The sequence below is a fragment of the Hydra viridissima genome, unplaced genomic scaffold (assembly GCF_058129835.1).
Source record: "Hydra viridissima isolate aposymbiotic clone 2 unplaced genomic scaffold, HvirCarnegie_v1 scaffold_5, whole genome shotgun sequence".
Classification (NCBI taxonomy): Eukaryota; Metazoa; Cnidaria; class Hydrozoa; order Anthoathecata; family Hydridae; genus Hydra; species Hydra viridissima.
This window is the reverse complement of record NW_028324304.1, coordinates 8200725-8226396: the sequence shown is the minus strand read 5'-3', so window position 1 is coordinate 8226396 and position 25672 is coordinate 8200725. Positions and strand designations below refer to the sequence as shown.

General features: G+C 28.4%; 1 protein-coding gene across 4 annotated transcripts; it reads left to right on the top strand.

Moving 5' to 3' along the window:
• Window positions 1-209: 209 nt before the first annotated feature.
• LOC149888414 (uncharacterized) lies at window positions 210-24150 on the top strand. Of its 4 annotated transcripts, none has more exons than XM_090087019.1 (24): window positions 210-431; window positions 550-705; window positions 1956-2060; window positions 3017-3202; window positions 3455-3582; window positions 3998-4117; window positions 4711-4935; window positions 8437-8506; window positions 8588-8661; window positions 11825-11945; window positions 12137-12350; window positions 12420-12489; window positions 12566-12639; window positions 12774-12912; window positions 13815-13877; window positions 13962-14038; window positions 14421-14465; window positions 14604-14703; window positions 15024-15098; window positions 18465-18505; window positions 18625-18711; window positions 18909-18942; window positions 22774-22844; window positions 23925-24150. In XM_090087019.1, the coding sequence occupies exons 1-24, from the start codon at window positions 287-289 to the stop codon at window positions 23968-23970; spliced, it is 2466 nt and encodes an 821-aa protein (XP_089943145.1). In that variant the 5' UTR covers window positions 210-286; the 3' UTR covers window positions 23971-24150. The 4 variants fall into 4 exon arrangements, with proteins under 4 accessions (XP_089943145.1, XP_089943144.1, XP_089943146.1 ...); XM_090087018.1 differs by having other exon boundaries at window positions 3455-3591; XM_090087020.1 differs by having other exon boundaries at window positions 226-431; window positions 550-1839; window positions 3455-3591.
• Window positions 24151-25672: the final 1522 nt, after the last annotated feature.

Sequence of the window (25672 nt, the reverse complement as noted above, 5' to 3'; positions counted from 1 at the left end):
TTACTTCATCCTTCTTTGATAATTGATTATTCTACAGATATTCAGTCTACAGATAAACATTTTTTTCTCTTTAACAAATTTGTTTAATAATTTTTGTCATTTATACATAATATTACTATTATTATCAATTTTTTCTTTAAGTATTTGTACTTTATATTATTGTACTTAAATTAATATTTTTCTTCTTTTACTCTTCTTATATATATACAGCTTTTATATTTATACAGCTTAAAAGTTAGTGAAAAGTTGTAAGAACCATGATAAATGTTTTCTAATATATCAAAAAATGTCTGATATGATGATTGGCTTATGGAGTCAAAAGAGCAGCAGTGAAGTAACCAAATCTCTTATTGTTATTCACAATAATGTTATTTCAAACAAACAGATCGTTCATACATATTGCAATGATGGGTTGTTAAAGGGGCTCATACGTATGTGATATAAATTCCAATGCTAAAAATATTTTGGTTTTGTTTGCAGCATTATAAGAAATACTGATATTCTTTTAACAAATCTGTTAAAAATGTAAATTGTATTTAACTAATGTAGATTTATGTCATTCATCAAATGATCAACTTGTTTTGAGCTTAGCTGTCAGTTTGATTCAGCACATATGCAGTTGTGGAGACCAGTACATTGAAATGTTTTTTAATCTTAGTGGTGCAACTCCCGTTCTAGCCATGATGGCTGCTGGAACAAATACTGGTTCGTTTTTGATACTATAATTATTTAATGCTTAATTGTATTTAATTTAAAAAACAAAACTTTTTTACGAATTCTCTTGTATTTTTTTTTTTTGTGAGTTTTTTTTACGAAATTTTTTTAAACTAAAACTTTTTTAAGTTGTTTATGCAATAATTTCAATACTTTTCTATGAAGTTTTAACATAAAGTTAGAAAAAGAGCAACATGGCTTTTTATGAATTAAATCATGAACCACTAAATTCTTTTCTTCATTTCATCAAGAAAAATATAAGCTATACTCTTGTGTAAGCAGCCAGGTTAGTTTAGTTATGTTTATAGAATTTTATTTTTTCATTAAACATAAAATTATATAGCTTTCTGCTTGTTAGCTACACAAAAGACTGATAGCCAAATTGAAAACTTACAAATCTGTTGGTCTGATACCTAAGTGGATCAGAGCTTTCCTAGAAAATAGAAAACGAAGAGTCGTTCAAAGTAAGATCATCTCTGACTGGATTGACATTTTCAGTAGTGTATCGCAAGGTTCTGTAATTGCAGCAACTTTTTTTGTTTTTTATTTTAATGACTTTCTAAAGGAACTGCTAAGTGTTACCAAATTATATGCTGATGATACAAATATGTTTTTGGAATTATCTTCAAAACTATGTGCTATTAAATTTCAAGCTGATCTACATAATGTCTATAAATGGACTCAAAATTGGCACCTGCTTTGACTTTTATTTACCGATTACTAAAGTATGCAGTTCCAGTTTAGTCTTCATTTCTCAAATCTGATTGTGAAAATATTGAAAGAATTCAGCATAAAGCTACTAAGCTGGTGGCATCAATCAGAAATCTTTTCTATGAAAGAAGACTTGAAACATTAGACCTAACCACACTTGTGGAAAGGAGACAAAGATGAGATCTTATTCAAATGTATAAGAGTATGCATAATCTTAACAAACAAAGGCAATATATGTATACATAATATTGACAAAGTAGGCTGAGGCAATCTTTTTCCAATCATTAACAAGCACATGATAGGTAACTGCTTTAAATACTAGTTACAAGGGACTAACAAGGCAAAAACACAGAGAAACACTTGTTCGATCAGTTACAGCATTTTCTACTATTACTATTGCTGAACTCATGAAAAGTATTATAAGGAATTATTTAATGATTTAGTTTTTAATGATTTAATTATCTACTGGTTTAATGATTAATCAATTATGATGGCAATGCTTTTCTTGAGTTCCATTTAATATCTTTTAGATAAATCAATAACCGCTTTGAATCAAATGCTGTTACTGCATGAGCAGGCTGCTAAACTCATTTGTCTAATAACTGCTAAAAGTCAAAAATATTTAAAAGAGTTGGGTAAGATTTTTTGCTTTTAACTTCTTTAAATGAAAAAAAAGAGCTAGGGGGTGTGTGGAAAGTTAATTTGCTGTTGCGTTGCAAAGAATTACAATTTTTTACAATTTTCAGAAATTTTTTTGATGTTCAAAATAGTTTTTTCAAGAATGAAATTAAAGATAAAAAGATTTTATAGTATTTAATCAATGTAATCAGCCATCATCTGCAATCACAGCTTCCTGGGGAAAAGCTTTTAGCTCATAGGGATTTTCTTGGCATTGTTCTTTGTGATGAGTTCTATTTTTTGCTGACTCAACAGTGAAATGTTTTTCTGTCTGACAGTTGGTGTTTTTTGGAATGTCTACGAGCCTCTAGATGGTCAGCAACAACAACAACAGTTGGTGTTTGGTGGTTGGTGTTTTTTGGAATGTCTGAGAGCCGATGGTCAAGAAGAAGAAACTTTTAAGTTTATCTAAATTGTGCTCAGAGATATTCTAAGTTCCTTCATTATCTGTGGAAATATCATATCTGCATGCAGCAAAACAACTTCCTCTTCAGATTTGGCTTTCATTTTCAGAAATAGAATAATATCAGGCAATAGAATGATTTTTTTTTTCCATTTTGTTTATGATGAAAAACATTTTGTTTATGATGAAAAACATTTTGTTTATGATGAAAAACATTTAACAAGTTTTTCATTGTAAACAAAAAAAAGTTTTTTTTTTTGCTTATTTCAAAACAATTTTTGTGATGCGAGCTGAATAAGTGATATAGTATCTCAATATTTTTGGGCTCAGATTTTATTTTGGGCTCAGGTTTTAAATGCAAAACTTTTATTTAAAAATAATAATATTCCAATATTATTCTACTATATGCAAGACAAAATTGGTTATCAAATTACATTTTAATTTTTATTAATTAGTATATTATATTATAGTAATCTATATAATTAATGGTTAAATATTTTGGATTTTTAGTGCGTCATGGAGTTATAGAAAAAGTAGTTACACTAAGCAGTGTTTTTCTACCTGAAAGTCCACATAAAAACTGCTGTTTTGATAGGCATGCATTTACAGAAACAGATATTTCTCTTACTAAACAACTTTTAGAAGGGCGGAAGCTAGTGGGGAAAATTTATCTTGATGAAAGCAGCAGTCAAGAAGGTAAAATAAATTATTTTGTTAACTTATTAAAATTAAAAATTCTGGATAATTTATTCAGTGTGATAAAAAAATTCTGCAGCTTTATTGTTCTGTCATCAGGATCAAGCGTAATTAGTGTTAATAAGCATTCCCATTTAAAGTTGAATTTTAAACATCTGTTGTTGCTATTAACAACAGTTACTAATTAATTTTAATACTCTTTGTTCTAACGAGAACTGTAGGTGATGTTTAAGGTGCTACCTTTTGTTTAAGGTGAATTAAGCATACTTATGGTGGATCTGTTTGACACCACCACATCTGTTGATGTTCATATAAATGAGGAACTTATTAAGTTAGGTGTTGCATGGCCTGATTTGAGAAAAAAAGAAAATATTCGTGCTGTAAGTCATGTGAGAATTGTTTGTTTTTTTTGTTTTGTTTTGTTTTTTTAGTTTTTGAAAACAAAGTCCACTGAACTTTTTATTGAGCGACTAACAGATCTTGCTAATAAGTAAACTAATTGCTGCTAGCAAATTAATAATTATAATTTCAGCTTGTTTTCTTCCTATTGTACAAATCTCATTTTTGGGTTTCTTTCATGCTGAGAATGGTTTTTCTTAGGAAACTTTGTTTTACTTCATTTTCTATAAGTGTTTCTTCTGAGGAGTTATTGATATCTGAATGATGGGTTGTAAGCACAAAATGGGTTAAGATCTAGATATATCCACAAGAAATGTATATTTAGAAAGTATTTTTCTAAATCCTTCTAAATTAGCACCATTGTATTGTTGCAGTAAATCTGTTAAACGTATTTAGGCTGAGGTATGGGCAGATTTCAATGTGACTAAAGTAGTTGATGTGAATTGCTTCTGGGCATTCATAGACTCTGATGCTCCCAATAAAATTGATAAAATATCTGATCTCATAGAAGACTATGTAAGTGCTTAAAATTGCTTTAACTTTAATTTAGTGATTTGTTATTTAATCTTTGTGATAAAATATTTATTTATAATTAATAATAATATTTTTTCTCTGTTTTTTTTTTAAATTAAATGTATGTCTTCAAATGTAACTAAAAATTGGTTCAGTTCAATGTAATACTTTTAAAAACCTAAAAAATGCAGGTATTTCCTTTGTTTAAAAAGTTCATTTTGAGAATAATCATGTTGTTTAAAAAGTTCATTTTGAGAATAATCATGTTGTTTTTTCATGAAAAACTTTTTTCTACTTTAAAGTCTTAGAAAAAGTATAAAATTCTAAAATTCATAGTTTGGATGAACATAAAAGTTCTATTACATTATGTTTTATTATATTTTTAAAATATATTTCTCTTAACCAAAAAGAACGCTAAATGCTGAATACTTCTGAGTTTCAATCAAAAATAATATACTTGTATTGAAAATTTAGAGAACAAGAAATTGTTTAAATTATGGTATTTGTTTTTAGTTTAAGTGCAGTAAAAGGTCCGCTCTAGCATGTAATAATCCTATTGCTTATTCATCCTATTGTTTAATCATCCTGTTGTTTAGATTTATGCATCAAATATTTGTTCTATTGACAATCTTATTAGTGGTGTGAAAGTGAGTGTTCCGTTACCTACATCTTCTAAAAAATGTAAGTGGTTACGTGGCTGTGTGATGGAAAAAGATGCTGAATGCTGCTTAGTTTTGCTTGTTGATTATGGTCATGTGGTTAAGATTTATGCTGATCAACTTTTTCCTTTGCCAGGCTTTATTACTGAAATCCCTTATCAAGTATGTTCAATATATGTAATTCTATTTTAAACAGATTTCTAGGTGTGCAACACTATCTCAGATTTTGATAAAATTTTGAATGATTGTACAAATTATCAAAATTTTACCTTTGACTATTTGTGCAATCTTTTAACTTTTAAAATATTGACTTTTCAATGCAATTCTAGAATCAAAAATTATTTGCAAACTCTGGAGTTCTATAATTTTCAGAGAAGTAAAAATGTCCTAAAAATGTTTCTAGTCATTTAAAAAATTAATTTGTATTTTGAGGTGTTCATAAAACATCATTAAACTATTTCTGAAGATTGATTTTTGTCTACTTTTTGAAGTTTTTTAGCTGCATATTCATAGGGTTTTATCATTCTTCTTCACTGCATTGCTTTAGTTTGGTTTTTCATAACATACCTCATTAGCACAAAATAGTATGTTTGAACTTTTATTGATTGATCATTTTTTAGTAATGCCATTCTCTTTCATTCTTCAACCTCCTTTTAACAAGATTAAAAGCAGAGAAAGCATTCTCCTTCATTCTTCAACCTCCTTTCAACAAGATTAAAAGCATAGAAACCATTGATGAAGAAGTATATTAAAAATTTTTTTTTTTAAAAAATGACATCATACATTGAATTGGTTTGGAAAACAAGGAGCTTTATCTGTTTCTAAATTTCTCAAGGACTTTTTCTCTTCATTTCCAATTAAAAGCTCATTCCATTAACTAGTGAAAGTAATGAATTGTGTTTTTGTTTGTTTGAATGGATTTCCTGACTTCATCTTTGAGGGTAATGTTGCAAACATCATAAACTGATATTATCAGTTTGTGTGCTTCAACTGAAAAACTTTTTTTGCAGTAATCTCACAATAATTTAAATGTATGAGAGCGAAAGCTTGATAGATTAACTTTTCTATTGCCATACTTGTTTACTTGCAAGACTCGCAAGACTTGTTTTTCTTTTAGTTTTTCTCATCTTCTTAATTTAGTAATCTCATCTTCTTAATTTGAACAGCTTCTGCAGCTTGTTCACTAAACAGGCCTAGCCCTGTTTTTTTTTTCATCTTGAGGTTTATAATAAAATACTATAAATACAGTGTGAAAGAAATAGAGAAACTGATGTAAATTGCTTTGAACTTCAAAAATTTTTTTTAAAATCCAAATTGTTTCCAAAGTTGATACAGTTTCACAAAAAAAAATGCTTTAATAAAACTGGTAATAATTTAATACCATTAAACAAAAAAAAAAACAGATACTACTTTGAGTTGTGCCAAGAAAATGACTTAATTAGGATGAAAGTGCTATGCACTTAGACTTCAAAAATTCAATTTCTTGACTGTCAGAAAAGAAATGTATTACTTTAGCTCATACTTCCATAGTTTTAATCAAAAAGGTTTAAACCAAAAAGTATTGCATATGTTTCTGTATTGATGACAGATTTAACTTTTGGAAAAACTTCATTGATAACACAAAACTATGATGGGTCACAGAATAGGTGAGCAGGCAGCAAAATATTTGTCTAAATTAAAAATTGTTCAATGCGTTGTGGTGGAACTATTAAAATGAAAAAAAAAAAAAAGAAGTCAACTTAATGTTTAGCTTTTTCTTTCCTCTTTGACATTACACTTTTCTGTGCTTTTCTGGTGTTATTTTCACCTGATATTTGTTAACTTTCATTTCTAAGAGTCTGTCTCAATATGCTACTTGTTTTAGAAGTGAACAGCCAAGAAAATGTTAAGTTGAGTGCTTTTAGACCACTACTTTCCTTATAAGCATCTTTGCAATTATTACAATACAAATCACTTCATGATCTTCACATTGTTCTGTGTTCAATGTTTTTCTGCAATCTGTGCAATGTTTCTTCTGCTATTGTACTAAGTGCTATAAGTGATTATATACAAAATAAAAGGAAAACTATGCCAGCCAGTTAGGACAATATTCTGGTTTGATAAAAACAGTCAAGCGAATTTAAAACTCAAAACTTACTTTGTACTTTTCATATATTGCAAAATAATGTAATTGAAGTTTTTGTTTAATAAAGCTTTTTATAGTGTATTCAATAAGTTGAATTTGAAATAAGTAAAAAAAAAAAAAGCTTGACTTTGTAAACTAACATTCTGGTTTTATCAAAACAGTCATGAGAATTTGATCAGGTGCTTCTTCAGATTAAATTCTTCAAAGCAACAAGCATCATTTGGATTTGGTGTATTTAACTTGATAACAAGATTTACTTTCTTTTTTTTCAATTCTCAATCCTTTCTAAAGTATATATTTACTGAAACCATGTTGTAAAAAGAATTTTTTTTTTTTTAATTATTTGCAAACTACTTATCTTCAGTGTAATCTAACTTTAACAAAATAGTTTAAAAGTTATGTTGTATATTTGTACTGATTCTGTTTAAAGAAATAGATTTTACATAATGTCAGTAATATGTAGATTTCACCTAGGAAAAAGTTCAGTCAAATTGTTCCAATAAAAAAACTGTTTTTTCTCAATATATAAATCCATAAGATTTTTAAACCATCTATCTTATCAATTAATTGTATCTATTGCAATCACCTTTTGATTAAGACAAGGACAATACAACTAAATTTGTAGGATATGAAATTTCTTTAAACTAAAGAACAAAATTTCTTTCCAAAAAATCTTAAAAATAGAAATAACTAATGATTTTTTTTGTTTTTTCAGGTAAATGATTTTGTTTTTTATTTTAAATGTTTTTTAATTTTACCTATTTTATTAAATTTTTAGTTGCTTTTGTATGTCATGTAACAACAGTTAAAAAGTAGCAATTCTTGTTTAAATAAATTTTATACAATTAATAGAAAAAATTTTAATCTTCAGAAAAAGTGTATTCTTAATTTTTCAAACCGTGATGTTTTTGAAAACTGACCACAGGGAGATTTGTTGCTTCTGAACTTTTTACTGAATTATACCTTCTTACCTAGATTTTGTACCTAGATTTTGTACCTAGATTTTGTACCTAGATTTTCAAAAACATAATCTATGCTGAATAATAACTCACCCAATTAAGTGTTTTACCTCTGAAATATTCATGTTTGTGTATTGGACCTTTAAAAATCCTTTTTTTCCGCTTTGCTGATAAATTTTTCTTCTTAGGTTATAATTACAGACCTCAATATTGAAATATAAATATTAGAATAAAGATTTTTTTTCATAAAACAATTTTCAGCCTTAGGATTGTGTTTTCCTTAGAGGAAAGTCAAAAATTTTAAAAAGTTATACTTTAGATACAATAAAATAAAAACAATGAGCAAAGTGTTGTGACATATATCGTGAAGATGTTGCTGGAATGGTGAATGTGTTGTGACATACATTTGTACAGATGTTGTTATTTGTACAGATGGGATGGTGAATATGGGACCTATGGGATTAGAAATTTTAGATAATTAATGAGAAACATTTGCTATTGATTCATGCATTAAGTTAGTTCAAGATAATTTTGCTTGTTAATTGTGGTTATCTTACTTATTTTATTTATACTTTTTAGGCAAATCTTTGTCTTTTAAAAGGGATTCAGGTACCTCCAAAGTACCCGATTGTTCTTCAACATGCAGCAGGTTAATATCAGTTTGTTTTTTGTTTTTTTTTAAACCTACAAAGTTTGCTCAAAGTTGTAAAGTTAAAAATCTTCTATTCAGAAATTCTTTGTAATATCTCTACCAAATTTCGTCTTCAAGTTCATGCAGCTGGTGGGACAGAAGCACTTATTAAGGTCTTTATTTTTTATTGTTTTATTGGTCATTGATCAATTTGTTCAATTGTTCTAAGTTTTTTGGATGTGAATTGATGAAAGCATTGCTTGCTACATAATTTTAACCTTTAAATCAGAGCTAAGTAGCTCAATTCCCAATTATAAAAGTTCAGTCTGAATGTATAAAGTTCAAGCTGTGGGTATAAAAAAACAAAGACAGATGAATTTACAATTTGTTTTGTTTTAGTTATAGATTGAAATTTTGAAAAATGTTTCCATTATTTTGCACACCATGTACCCGTTGAAAATGAAAAGATCCCTTAAAGTCCTAGACAGGGGAGGGGAAATATTAATCTCTCTCCTTCCCCACCTAAATGTAGTTCTAATGAGGATTAGCTCCTCTCTCTCTCTCCCCCCACCCCTTTTTCCTGTCCTACATTCACACCAGAACAGAAAGGAAATATTTTGAGCAAATCCTTAATTTAAACCTTGGAATAGGAAAAAGAGTATAATATTCAGCTAGGAAAGGAGGTTAAATTTATTTTAAAAAAAAACTCAAATTTATCAAGGAATGCTTTTTGAAAGCTGATAGAATCTCTAAGCTCAATAGAGAGCAAAATAAAGTTTACAATTGACAGATTATGCAGAAAGTTTTCACTATTCCACTGTACTGGTAAATATACTTTCAAGACCCACCCTCATTCTTTTCCTTTGTTTGATAGGAAAAGTTTGTACAACCCTCCTATTTCAAAAACCTTCCTTAGCTTCCTATATAATTGAAAAATCCTTCCTCCCCCCTTGCATTGATACTTCTTTGCATATCTTACTACTGTATGTAGCAAAAAAATGAATGCGCGTCTTTAATCTCCTTAGGAGAATAAGCAGAATATTTAAATTGTAGCTGATTGAAAACACAGTTAATTAGTGACTATTTTAGTTCAAAAGCTGAAGATAAAGTTATGTGATAATAAGTTATGTGCGTCAGACAAAAAGCAATTTGACTTTTCCTTCATGTTAAAGAACATTTGTCATCAACATTTTAGTCAGACTCTCTCCCAAGATTGACTAAGTATATATACATGCAACCTCCCCCCTCCCCTCATCCTTTTATCCCTTGTTTTACCAGAGATTTTAAGAAAAAAGTTGCATGCAGCACATTTTTAATAACTCTATCAGTTTTATCAATAAAATAATAAAATAAAATAATAATAAAATCATTTTATCTACTTAAAAAAACTTCACTCCCTCACCTCTCCTCCATTTCTAAATTCAAACTAGCATACCTCCCCCTTCTAGACTCCCTCCTCCTTCATTAAATGTTAGGGATAGTTTATTCTCATTAAAATACTTTTGATTAGATCTCTACCAATGGTTTTGGAAAGGGAAAAACACTTTCTATGTACATCCACTAACAAGTATATAAACTTACAGCTCATAATTAAATTAAATGCAATATAGAAAATTAACCACTAGATGTTAAAACAGATTTAAGTGATCAAAATTCATTAGTTAAAGTCTTATAGTCTTATAGATTCAAAGTAGATTCTATTACAGGTAACTAAGATTCAAAATGTATAAGTAATTTGTATGAACTCAAAGAACAAATTTTACTCCCTGACCTCCTCACAACATACTTTAAAATTTAAGCTTACCACATTTTATTTAATAAAATAGAATGAAATAAAAGATGAGTATAATTTCAAAGACATCAAAACAAATACTACCCTTAAAAAATGCCACATTTCTTACTATTAGACAAAAGGTAACTCAAGTGAAACACAATAAGACTTATATACTTGTACCATATGCTTTGACAGGAATAATGTAAACATCGATTAATCTAATAAAAGACAAAAACAAACAACAAAAGCAACTGAAACAACTTAAAAACTGAGTTGTTGTATGTTGCTGCAGAACAACAGAGGTTATAAAGATTTTAAAAAGTTGAATGAAATAAAATAACCTCACTTACCCTGCAAATAAACCCTTGTAACTTTAATACCACATGTTGACATTTTATAACTAAAAAATAAAAATCACAATTATAGTCGAAATCCAAAGTATCACAAAAAAGAAAAAAATAAATAGCTTAACAAATTAAATTTACCAAGTTGGCTTGCAAAGCTCACTAGCTAAAAACAAATAAGATAAAAAAACTTCTTTAATTGCTAAAAACTTATAGGTTGTATTGAACTAAATGCTTTCTCCATAGAAACCCATAACAAAACAACTTCCTAATTCAAAATAAATATAAATAATAATGATAATAGGCTGATAATCAACTAAATAAAAACTAAGTAAGTTCTTGTAAAACTAATTTACAGCTAACACAACATCAGCAATATAAAAAAAACTTAGCGATAGAATCTTTAGTGTCAGCTAAAAATAAAAAGAAGTTTTAAAATAAAGTTTCATTTCTATTTTGCTAAAATGTTTAAGAAAATAGCACATGTCAATGGTAGGCAATTTCTTTTTTTCTGTCTGAAAATAACAACTAAATGGAATAGCAACTATTTAGAAGCATTCTCAAAAAAATAAAAAAAGATAATGGAGAGTTTGGGTCCGATAAAGTAGCAGAAAAGATCAAGCACAAAAATGCCTTCATTGATTTTTATAGATGAGCAGCAGAGCAGAACAGATTTTTTTAGATAACAGATGAGCTTAGCGCTTGCAACAATTAACTGTCTTTTACTTCAACAATTATTTAACTAACAAAAACGTCCCTGTCTTCCCTCACTTTGCATGCTTTGTAAGTACACAAAGAAACATTTTTCTTCTCTTGTAACTTTTTGTGACATGTTGACACATGAGCAGAAAAGGAGAGAGCTGATTGGTTGTAAAGTATGTATCAACAAACACTTGGTGTTGATCAATCCAAAAAGCTTAAAATTTCCTAAAAATATTTTAAAAATTCACTCCAATTTTGTCAGTCAGTTTAAAAAAAGCTTTCACTGGCCACTTGATGTCCTGTGCTAAAAACAAAGTTGAGGGGAAGGCATGAAACCACAGGGACTGACATATTAGTGTAACTATTATAATGGATTTTTTTTTTTGGAATTGTGAATTAAAGATAAAATGTAGATATTTTCAGGAATAAACTTATGTAAAATTAAGAAGCTTAAAAAATCAATTGCATTTATTTGTATTAATGTCATATAGAATGGTCATTATTTTTTATTTTTAGTTGTGTCATCTGCCTGACAAAAATATTTTGATAAAAGCAGCAGCTGGTCTTACTAATCTTTCTCACAATTTTAGTATTCGAAAAGAAATAGGTGTATTGGGTGGAACTCAATATATTCTTGGTAAATTTTTGTTGAAAATTTTATATTTGGATTTTTAGAAATTTAAAATAAACCATGTATACAAAAGTAGCTATATATTTTTTTAAATATTTTGATTTTTTTTCTTGTTTTTTACTCGTCTTAAAATATTTCTTGAATTCTTTTGCTTTTACAAAGTTAGAAAGAGAAATGCAAGTGATTTCTTTTTTCAGAGATGTGTCATGAAAATATGAACAACGATGAACTATTAACAAATCTACTTACTTGTCTCCTCAACCTAATTACCAAATGTTTTTCAAATCGAAAAATTATTGCAGATGCAAATGGTCTACTGTGGTTGATCAAAATTTATCAGTCAAGTTTTACAAGTTTAAACAATAAGAACCTCCTCTTGACAGTCATGAAAAATCTTATTCAATATGGATGGTAAGAGTTTTAAAAATAAGCAACTAAAAAATTAAACTTAAGCATTCTTTCTCATTATTGCATTTTTAGGAGGTTGATTGACCCTATGAATGTTCCAGATGTTCGTAGTATAATTGAGGGAAATGTAGGCAGGTTAAAGGTATGTAGAATAAAATCATCATTAGATGCTCCTAAAAATATATCTATTTAAAAAAAATACAGATATTAATTTTCAGGGTTGCTTTGGTCTTCAAAAAATTTGCAATGACGAAGTATTAAATGCAGTAAGAGAAAGAAAAAGCAAACGAGTGTGAGAATTTTAATTTTTTTTACAAGGGGGTTGCAGAATGGTTGGTTGCCAAATGGATGGTAGATTTGAGAGCTTTTTGTGAAGGGTTTTTAACTTTTTTAATTTTTTATAACAGTAAATTTCTTTTTTTTTAGTTTGCACAAGGGTGAAGCTAGTTCAGACCCAACATTTAAGTCATTGACAATAAAGGATATGATGAATAGATTTGTTGAGAGATCTGATTCTGGTTATAAGACAGAGACTGATGGTGAAGACATTTATCTAGTTCCTATGGTAATCATTTCAACCTTTAAAATTTCATGAATTTCAAAACTGTTTTTTTGGTTTTAAAATAAAATTTTTTAGTTCATTCACATGTTATGGTAATCAGTTTTTCATCATTTTTGACCACCCCCTCCCCTTATAATCATGTGTAATCATTTGGTAGACCCAAATATGCATCATCAATTATTTATCCCCCAATCCCCTGTTATGATACAAAGAATGATTGGAAAACTTCTATTCTTCAGTAAACTTTAATTATTTTGTCAAAGTAACCCAGAAAACTCAACACTTTTCAGTTGTTTTCATTACAGTTAGATTTTTGAACTTTGTAAACACATTTGACAAAGATGAATAGCTAGAAAAATAGGGGAAACTCACAAATAAAGTACAAAAAGATGACTGATCGACAGTATTTGTATCTTGCATATTCTTGTAATTAAAAAATCCAGGTTTCAAAAAGATAGAAATGCCAAAAATAACCCTTTAAACTTTTTGACATGTTTATGGCATCATATCTACTAATTCCCCCATAATCAGGCATAAGCATTAGTAGTGATGCTTCTCCCCCCTCCTTGATTACATAATATGTAAACAATCCCTAACACAACCAAATAGTCAGTTGTATTAAACTCATTAATGAAGCTTGAATTAACTAAGAACTTTTATTTTTGCTTTTCTGGATAAAACTGAAAAAGAACCCAAATGCATATTAAAAAGAGATTAAAAAAAAAACAGAGATAAGAGTTGAATGTTACTCATTTTTTAATAATATGTTTTGCAAAACAAAATTGCTGACATCCTTGATTGCAATTATAATTCGTTGCTGACATCTTTCATCATAGATTTCTCACAGCAGCATCAGTCATAAATTCTTTAATCTGAGAATTAAGTGTTTATTTTTTATTCTAAAGTTAACAGAAAAAGAAGTCGTGCTGACTGATAAATCACTAGACTCAAAAAGCATCAAAGACAGTGTAAGTATTTTAAATAAAGAATGTTACTTAGCTGGTTATAAATTTATGGCTGATAAAAATATTACTTTTGTTTTATATTTATAGAATGGCACCTCTGAGCTCTCAGAATATTGTTTCCAACAAATTCTTAATGTCAAAGAAGATAGCAAAAATGCTTTTTTGTGGGTTTATTTCTCTTTTAAAATATTTGGTATATTCTGGATGATTTAAATTTTAATTCAACCATTTTGTGTAATTGATGAACTATAAAGAATTAGCTAGTAAACTATGAACCCAGTGCTTCAACAAAACTGAGTTTAGTTTGTGTGATAATTGGAGCAACTAGTTAAAAATCTAGATCTCTCAACTAGAAAATATCTTAAATGCTAACTATCTTAAATGCTCAACTAAAAAATATCTTAAATGCATTTATTATAGATTTATCTTCTTTTACATATTTAGTTATCATAGTTTTAAATGTTTCGAAGGGTTTACCACAGCTGTGTATTATGACACTATGACAAAGCATTATGTGTAATATGATATGCAAGTTTGTTCTTTTAGCTTTTCACCTGATGTCCAAAACATAAAGACAAGTTCAATTAGCAAGTAATTTGTTGATAAGTTTTGTTTTTTTTTACACCAAAAAAGGTGCCATCATTTTAAAATATTTATTTTTTTTATTTTTTGTAACTCCTATTCTTGTTAAAGTTTTCATAAGTTGTTAACTCACTTTTTCTGCCACAGTACAATTTGTGCTTTACTAAATTCAAGCGAGGGAGGTGTAATTTATGTGGGAGTAGATGTTGCAGCACGTATTATTGGTATTAACATCACAAGAAGGGAGGTACCTAAATTGATTGTTTAAATTTTGTTTCTGCTTTTATTTTTTGTTTAAAAAAAACTTCGATAGAATTTTGATGTATAAACAACCAAAAAGTTTTTATCAAATCATTTTGTTTAAAAAGCTCATCAATAAAGAAGTTCTATAAAACAAGAGCTAGGTAATGAATTTTAAATCATGAGAAGTTTTCTTGTAATCATTTACATCTTTTAGGATATATCAGGTCAATAATCTTATATTAATTATCTTTTTCATTCCTATTTTGTTATATATTTTTTGAAAAAATCAAACTTTTTTTTTTCTTTTTTTTTTTCTCTTTATAGAGAGATAACATCCGTCTTGGAATAGATGAATTGTGCGAAAGACATACTCCAAAAATTAGGCATGATAAATATGAAGTGAGTATCAGCACATATATCCTAGTATATATTAAATAATATATCATATACATATATTTCAAAATATATATTCACAACAAAATAGTTAGAATGTAGTTTGAGCAAATTCTTATTGTTAGTTTTTGCCTAAATCAAGTTTTATCAGCACATTTCCAATGATTATTGCAGTTGAAGTAGCTGTATGCAGCATGATCCTAAAACCCATGAAAATGAAATAATGTGACAGAAAGAAATAAGAATATTATTGCTGTTATCCATTTTGATCAAAGTGATGCTAAGTTTAAGGAGTAACTGCATTTTTATATTTTGTTAGAAGCTATTGGAGATCATCTACCAAATCACCAAATTCTCAATTTTAAGTGGTAGGGTGCCCTATTTGGAATATTTTGCAAACTGGCTTCTTCATGCACAGGAGGCTAAGAAAATGCATTTATCCAGAACAGCTTTTTTGAAAACAGAACTACAGAAGGTTGTTTGAGGATCATTCAGCTGAGGTAATGAAATTATAGACTTCTCTTAATGCCAGCCTCCTGTTTTCCATGAGCCTAGGTTAACAGTAAATGGAGTATATTTATTGATGCTTTTACATACCAACAAAAAACATGCCTTGATGACAGAGAAGGAAAGAAAATTTGTTAAAAAGTGGTACCTTATGTTGCTGTTTTATAAATTTCTTGGTTTCTCAGTACATTAGTTATAATAATAGGAGTTTTGAAGTTGCTGAAAATGTGGAAGAATATCATGAAATGCTAGGTTCTTAACAACTCTCTTCTTAAACATACTTGGTACTTGGTAGAAGATGTTACTTAATCACTTGCTGACACAAATGTAGAACTGATGAAATGTCCCTATCTTGCTTTGATGTAAAGAGGTGACATAATCATTGACAAGAACACTCTGTTGCAGAAGTTAGTTTGGATAAATGGCTGGTAGCTGATTTTTATCCTAAATTTCGGCCAGGAAGATATTTTGTCGTGGGTTTCTGATAATATATTTGTGAATCTTCAATTCAGTTTCAAGTTTTACAAGAATTTTGTCCTAATATTGAATCTTTCAAAAATTTGCAGAAAATTTATCTACTTCAAGACAAGAAAGTCAGAGACAGCACATAATGGTGGCTAACAAATAATAGGAAGTTCATAAACAAGAGAATGTTGAAGAAAGGTTTAAATTGTTTGTGACTTCCCATGTGCTTAGAGACCTCAAACTTGTTGGCTATTTTCTATTGGTTATATATATATATATATATATATATATATATATATATATATATATATATATATATATATATATATATATATATATACACACACAGTTATGTGAATAAGTTTTAGCCCACTAATTAAAACTCATGTTTTTTAAACATATTTTGAATAATAGCTTCTGATTATTTTTTATATAAAATAATGTCTAACTTCAGACAATACTAAACCCTATTTTAACAAACAAAAGCAATATTTATCAAAATTTTACATAGATTTTAGTATTTAGATATCTAACGTGTTTATTTTTATTGTATGCTGGTCTGAACCCAATTCGTATCAGCTTGTTTGTTTATAGTTTGCTCTTGTATTTTTGTTTATTTACTGCTGCGAAGGCTTCATATTAGATGATAATACAGTTTACAAAGATATTTCATAGATACTTTGTGTTTAATATTATTTTTTGTTTTTCTAATAGCAAAACTTATTCTAATTTAAGTTTTTTTTTATTATTATTATTATGTTTATTGTTATTTAAGTAATAAAATGGGCAAAATTCCACTACTGGAACGTAAAAAAAATTATCATGCTCATGAAGAAGGTTATTCTCAACGACAAATTGTCCAAAAAACAAAATATTCAAGGACAGCCATTAGATAAATTATAAAAAAGTTTAATAACACGGGATATCTTGAGGATAAAACTCGAAGTCGAAGACCTCCAAAGCTTACAAAACATGACATAAAGTATTTTTAAAATGTGTCTCTGCGAAATCGGAAAAAAACCTCCAGTGAACTAGCTCAAGGCATTCAGGCTGCGACTGGAACAAATGTTTCCTCATCTTGCGTTCGACGACATTTGCTAAAAGCTGGGTTAAGACTCTTAACTTAAGAGGGTGTTTTGCACTTTGAAAGCCTTTACAGCGTCATGGCAATAAAGGAAAAGACTTAAATATGCAAAACAGCATAATAATTGGATGCAAGAAATGTTAAACCGTGTACTATACACATTAATCAAAATTTGAATTGTTCGGTAGCAGAAGACGACAGTATGTAAGAAGAAGGGTTGGAGAGGCCTATCGCCCTGATTGTCTACATCCAACAATCAAGCAGGGGGGAGGTTCTATTTTAGTTTGGGGTTGTATTTCATCTTCTGGAGTAGGTGATTTAATCAGAATTGATGGCAAACTGACAGGAGAACAGTATAAAGAAATTTTAAGACATCATTCAATACCATCTGGAATGAGACTAATTGGTAATAATTTCATTCTAAAGCAAAATAATGATCCCAAACATTGTTCCCGAGTGGCCAAAAAATACTTACAGGACATTTGTGAGGAGGGAGTTTTTGAAGTAATGAACTGGCCTCCTCAAAGTCCAGATTTGAACATTATTGAACATGTTTGGGATTACTTGGATAAAAAAAAAGGCTAAATATAACCCCAAAAATGTCGAAGAATGTTTTTGAATATTAAAAAGAGAGTGGGTCAATATTCCACAAAATTTCATTACAAATTTATATGAATCAATTTCCAGGAGATTCGCTTCTGTGATCAATCCAAAAGGCGGACATACGAAGTATTTATTGTTTTTTCTTTTTGTATCATGTTTTATTAAATTATTTCTAGATATTTTTGTTTGTAATATGTCTATAAACCTGATTTTTATTTTACTTCATAAGTCCTTCATATTTTTACGATAAAATCAAAAATACTAATAAAATTATGGTGGGCTAAAACTTATTCACAGTACAGTATATACACACACTTGCAGTGAGTTCAAATATTAGTGGCCCTTTTTTGCATAATTATTTTATCTTTCCTGTCATACAAGAACTATAAAAGATTACTGACGTGTTAGTATCATTGTGTAGTCTGTTATCACTAGTACATATACTTCAAGTTTCAACTTTTTAATTACTTTTTACATTTTTGTTAAAAACCCAAGTTGCACATTAAACTCTACACTTATAATAGATTACTGACGTGTTAGTATCATTGTGAAGTCTGTTATCACTAGTACATATACTTCAAGTTTCAACTTTTTAATTACTTTTGTTCTTATATTATTGACAAAACAGTAAAAGATTGTATAATTGATTGTTTATATAATTGTTTACATAGAAGTTTAGTAAAGAACTAACATTTTGTCAATATTTTTTTCAGATCCATTTTATACCTGTGATGAAAAATAGTTCTATTCAAGGGTATTTTTTTTTTTTTTTTTCTGGGCTGAACTACTTTTTAAATCACTTTTTACATTTTTGTTAAAAACCCAAGTTGCACATTAAACTCTACACTTATAAGAAGAAATGTTTGTCATTAGGAATACTCAGCATGAAGAAAGATTTATTGTAGAAGTACGCATTGGAAAAAATATTGATGGGACACTCTATCAAACCCCAACTAAAAAGTGAGAAACTCTTCCATCACTGTGTAAACATTTCAAACCGAGTGTATGAAATCTAGAAGTAAAATGTAATCTTTTGAATAATTTTCGCTCTCAGATGTTAAACAGCTGTCGAATATTATACTGGTTATTTTGCAAGCCTGTTTTTTGTTATTATATCTTCTTTATGCTATTGTCAAAACTTATAAGATCTTTTTAAGGATGCTATTTCGACAGGGAGCAAAAAATATTGAGGTAATCTACATTTTTTATATGCTATTTATTTTTCCTCTGTCTGGTCTACGCACATACACGCGCGCGCGCACACACACACACACACACACACACACACTAAAATTTTTCTAAAGTTTTTCCAATTTTTAAAGCATAACTTTTTACAAACTTACAGCTGAAATTTAAAAAAGATGCTCTTTACATTAGTTCAACTCATAACAAAAACCAGAAAAGCTAAATTGTAACGGTTTAAACTTGGTTTTTTTTTTAAAAGGCTTCAGTGCCAAATGTTTAGAAAGAGTATCATATCCTAAATGAAATAATGTTTTTATTAACATAAGGATAATTAAAGGCCAAATTATTTGTGTAATTTAGCAATTCAATTAAATATATTTGAAAATATTAAATATTAAATATATTTCAAAAGCAGTGAAGTGTAACTATCAAAATATTTGTGAAACTTTTTTTGGTGAAATTTCAAAAGATGGAAAAAATGTCTTACAGAAAGATGGAAAAAATGTCTTACAGAAAGATGGAAAAAAAGATCTCTGAACTTTTCAATGTTTCAAAACCAGGAATAAGTTCTTCTATTAAGAGATTTCGTCAGCGCAAAACCTAAAGTTACCACCGAAAAGGATGATGGGTTGTTGGTAAGGTATTAAATGATCCTCGAAAGACTGCTGTCGAACTTAATACAATTATGGAACAGTTTCACGGCAGAAGCTGTAGCTCCAATACAACTATACGTCGACTACGTCAGAATAATCTGTATGGCCGCCGTCCAATTACGAAACCGCTGGTATCTACAAAAAATTCAAAAGCCAGACCAGACCAGAGTGTTTATTTAGACATCATGAAAAGTATTATGCTGCCACATGAAAATCATAAAACGACTCGTAATTGGATTTTTTAACAGGATAATGATCCAAAGCATTGTGCCTGATCTGTTAAGGATCACTTTAAGTTACAAAAAATCGCAATTCTTGGATGGCGTTCACAGAGCCCAGATCTCAATTCTATTCAACATCTTTGGAGTATTTCGATCGGTAATTAGTTGGTAGAAAACCATCAAAGACCAATTATTTGCTTTAATTAAAGAGTGTTAGTATAGCATTCCTCAGGATGTTCACATTAATTTAGTTGATTCGATGTGTCATCGTTGTGATGTTGGTTTAAAATACTGTCTTATTGAAACTATTTTTTTGAAAAATTTTTAATTTGATTTTTTATATAAAAAATCATCAAAATGTAATTTTTTTATTGAAATTCAGTAGTTTCTAAACATTAGCACAGAATCCTTTTCAAAAAAAGAAAAAAATTTTAACCGTTATAATTTATAACTTTTGTGGTATCTATTGTGAATTGAATTAATGTAAATAACGTTTTTAAAAATTTTAGCTAATTTGAAAAAGTGATTCTTTAAACTGGAAAAAATTTGGTGTTATACTATGTATGTATGTATGTATGTATGTATGTATGTATGTATGTATGTATGTATGTATGTATGTATGTATGTATGTATGTATGTATGTATGTATGTATGTATGTATGTATGTATGTATGTATGTATGTAATGTATGTATGTATGTATGTATGTATGTATGTATGTATGTATGTATGTAATGTATGTATGTATGTATGTATGTATGTATGTATGTATGTATGTAATGTATGTATGTATGTATGTATGTATGTATGTAATGTATGTATGTATGTATGTATGTATGTATGTAATGTATGTATGTATGTATGTATGTATGTATGTATGTATGTATGTATGTATGTAATGTATGTATGTATGTATGTATGAATGTATGTATGTAATGTATGTATGTATGTATGTATGTATGTATGTATGTATGTATGTATGTATGTATGTATGTATGTATGTATGTATGTATGTATGTATGTATGTATGTATGTATGTAATGTATGTATGTATGTATGTATGTATGTATGTATGTATGTAATGTATGTATGTATGTATGTATGTATGTAATGTATGTATGTATGTATGTATGTATGTATGTAATGTATGTATGTATGTATGTATGTATGTATGTATGTAATGTATGTATGTATGTATGTATGTATGTAATGTATGTATGTATGTATGTATGTATGTATGTATGTATGTATGTATGTATGTATGTATGTATGTATGTATGTATGTATGTATGTATGTATGTATGTATGTATGTATGTATGTATGTATGTATGTAATGTATGTATGTATGTATGTATGTATGTATGTATGTAATGTATGTATGTATGTATGTATGTATGTATGTATGTATGTATGTATGTAATGTATGTATGTATGTATGTATGTATGTATGTATGTATGTATGTATGTATGTATGTATGTATGTATGTATGTATGTATGTATGTATGTATGTATGTATGTATGTAATGTATGTATGTATGTATGTATGTATGTATGTAATGTATGTATGTATGTATGTATGTATGTATGTATGTATGTATGTATGTATGTAATGTATGTATGTATGTATGTATGTATGTATGTATGTATGTATGTAATGTATGTATGTATGTATGTATGTATGTATGTATGTATGTAATGTATGTATGTATGTATGTATGTATGTATGTATGTATGTAATGTATGTATGTATGTATGTATGTATGTATGTAATGTATGTATGTATGTATGTATGTATGTATGTATGTATGTATGTATGTATGTATGTATGTATGTATGTATGTATGTATGTATGTATGTATGTATGTATGTATGTATGTATGTAATGTATGTATGTATGTATGTATGTATGTATGTATGTATGTAATGTATGTATGTATGTATGTATGTATGTATGTATGTATGTATGTATGTATGTATGTATGTATGTATGTATGTATGTATGTATGTAATGTATGTATGTATGTATGTATGTATGTATGTATGTATGTATGTATGTATGTATGTATGTATGTAATGTATGTATGTATGTATGTATGTATGTATGTATGTATGTATGTATGTATGTATGTATGTATGTATGTAATGTATGTATGTATGTATGTATGTATGTAATGTATGTATGTATGTATGTATGTAATGTATGTATGTATGTATGTATGTATGTATGTATGTATGTATGTATGTATGTATGTATGTATGTATGTATGTATGTATGTATGTATGTATGTATGTATGTAATGTATGTATGTATGTATGTATGTATGTATGTATGTAATGTATGTATGTATGTATGTATGTATGTATGTATGTATGTATGTATGTATGTATGTATGTATGTATGTATGTAATGTATGTATGTATATATGTATGTATGTAATGTATGTATGTATGTATGTAATGTATGTATGTATGTATGTATGTATGTATGTATGTATGTATGTATGTATGTATGTATGTATGTATGTATGTATGTATGTATGTATGTATGTAATGTATGTATGTATGTATGTATGTATGTATGTAATGTATGTATGTATGTATGTATGTATGTATGTATGTATGTATGTATGTATGTATGTATGTATGTATGTATGTATGTAATGTATGTATGTATATATGTATGTATGTAATGTATGTATGTATGTATGTATGTATGTATGTATGTAATGTATGTATGTATATATGTATGTATGTAATGTATGTATGTATGTATGTATGTAATGTATGTATGTATGTATGTATGTATGTATGTATGTATGTATGTATGTATGTATGTATGTATGTATGTATGTATGTATGTATGTATGTATGTATGTATGTATGTATGTATGTATGTATGTAATGTATGTATGTATGTATGTAATGTATGTATGTTTTAAATTTTTTAAATACACTTATACAGCGTTCTATACAACAAATCCGAGAAATGACCATCAGACAAGAAGAGTTAAAGTATCAGGCTGAAATAAAAGCGTAGGTCTTTTTTACTATCTCCCATTATACATTTATTTATCGTGGGTGACCACGAATTTCACGATAAATATATTACTTAATTACAGATTGTTTTTATATCACAAACGAAAACCATTAAAACCAATAATAGGCGCAACAAAATTATTCAAATAATTTATAAGTCAGACAATTATTAAATGAATGGCACTACGCTAAAACACATTGCTAATCGGTACAGTTTATAGAAGTCTGATTTCACATTTTCAAAAATCTATCAGTGATTTGACAAGGCTTGCTTGCACTCCTTAGTTGAACAAATCTTTTAAGGATCGAGTTTCAATCTAGTGAGATCCGTACAATAGTCCGATGGGAAAGTTCTGATAGTGAGCACACTATCAGAAGCGATGTAAGAAAGGACTAAGTCCGAGTTGACAATCAGTTCTGTATTTAACAGAATCGGTTTAACATTTATTCTCCTTGAGCCCGTCAAATAATTATTTAGAACCAATTATCCACTCTCGTTCACGATGTTTAATCTAGTTCTGTCAAAAGGCCTCGAATGCTTCCTTTTTTTATTCAGTCTGCTGTGAAGGTGGATATCTTCAAGAAACATTTCAAGCCATGAATATTTGCCATCTACAATCCAGATCATAATTCATAAGTGGTTCAGCATAATATACCGAAGCATTTATCTAAATAGATGTGACCACTCAGCTCTTGACAAATCTCACAAATAATTCTGGACGTTTGTTGAAACCAAAACTAGCAAACTGTTGCCTCCATGATATATTTGTTTCTCCAGCTTCAAGTTTTTTACCTGAAAGTAGATTTATTAGGAAATTCGCACTCGCATTCGCTGTAACCCTTTTTAGTTTAAACCTTATAGAGTCTGCATTATATGTAATACTGTTCAAGATCCAAGATAATAAGTGAATAATATAAGTAATAATAAGAGAGTAAGAGACTTAAAATTATTCATATTCTTTAAGCAAGTTAAAATAAGGAAAGTTTTTTAAAACCCAAATAAAGTAAAAGCAATAATAGCTTTTGGTAAATTTTTCAGTAATTTCAAGTATTAGAAATATTCTTATCTTTTTATAGGTTGCGTTTGATGCTGCGAGAAGTAAAAAGTCAGTTGAAAACGTAATAAATAACTGTCGTGCAACATCTAAGATTGTGGTTTGAATGTTGAATCTGGTCTGTTTAAAAATGCTAAAGTTTTTAATTTCCGCATCAAGCAAAAGAACCGGAAGTTAGAGTAGCTATGTTATTACAATTTGTATATAGTCGAGCGTAAATACTCGGGTGATTTAAGGCCAGTCTGAAAGAATTTCGTGTTTTTTTCGTGTTATTTTTGTTTAAACGCGTGTGACGTGTTTTCACATTAAGAATCTGACGTTTAGTATACAGTTTTCAAAGTCCAACATGGTTTTTTCAGAAACAGCCGATAATAGACAAAAATATTCAGGTAAATATAAACATTTATATTTAATAAAATTAAAGTATAATTTTTACTAAATGTAAATGTTTATATTTACCTATTATAAAGTGTATGTTCTTATTGAACTTGAGGTTCCAAAATATTGGATGCTTTTTGAGAAAACTGCTCAATCCTTTTCTTGCTTCAACAACTCTTTTTACGGAAAAAATGAGATAATTCACTAGATTTTCAACAGCTAAACTCTTTTTACGGAAAAAATGAGATAATTCACTAGATTCTCTGTAAAAATCTTTTTTCGGCATGAATTTGAAGAAACATGCATACATGCATGTATGCATGAATGTATGTATGCATGCATGAATGTATGTACCTGCAAGTATTTATATTTTTAAGGTTTTAAGATGTACTGAGTTTACATATACCAAGTATATGTTAATGAAGCACAAAAATTAGAAATGATTAAGTGAAACATGAAATTCATTTTCAAGTAAAAACCAAAAACAAAAAGATAAACATGGCGATAAGACAACTGGTTTAAGATATTTTCATGTAAAACTTTCAAACTTGAGAATAATTTTTTTTTTTTTGCTTGAAACAGCGACAAAATATTTAAAAATCTAATATTTCATAGGCCAGTTTAAATCTTTTAATCACAGGTCAACAAGCAACCATAAAAGATTGGCCATACAATATTGTTTGCTCGTTACTGATATTTTTATTTACTGATCATTATATACTTTTTTTACCAACGGCAGAAGAGACTCATTTCCCAAGTATTAGCTTTTCAACATTTAAGTAAAAATGTCACTTTGATCACATGGTTTCGCCCCATAAAAAAAACAAACCTTTACTTCGCTAATCAACTTTATATCTCAAAATTTCGTTAACGAGGTTCACTCTTTTCAGTGGTGTTAAGGGCGACTCGGGAAGTTTATAAAAAACGTCGGATTTTCTAATCGTACCACAAATCACTTGTTATACAAGTGGATAATAACAACTATCGAAGTGTTACCGTTAGACTGAACATTACTGAAAAAGTTGTGCTTAGAGATCGTTTTGTTTATATTTAAAGGTATTCTCCTTTTTCAGATAATACTAAATCCGTCATGACTCATTACGTCGTAAAAAAATATTATCTTAATTTTTAACAACTTTTGTTACGTTTTGCACTAATGCAAAGGTATTAATCATCTCAGGCTTTTCGCATCTTTTGGGACAACTTCCTTTACCGTCAAAGTCATTATTAAAAAAGTTAGTATCAGGTGGAATTGATTCAATAAAATAATTAAAGATATTGTTAATTGAGGACAAAATAAGCAATAATTATATTATTCTTTTTGATGAAATGTATCTCCAGCAATCTGGTGAATACCGCAATGGTAGATTTAACCTTAGTGGTAGAATTTTG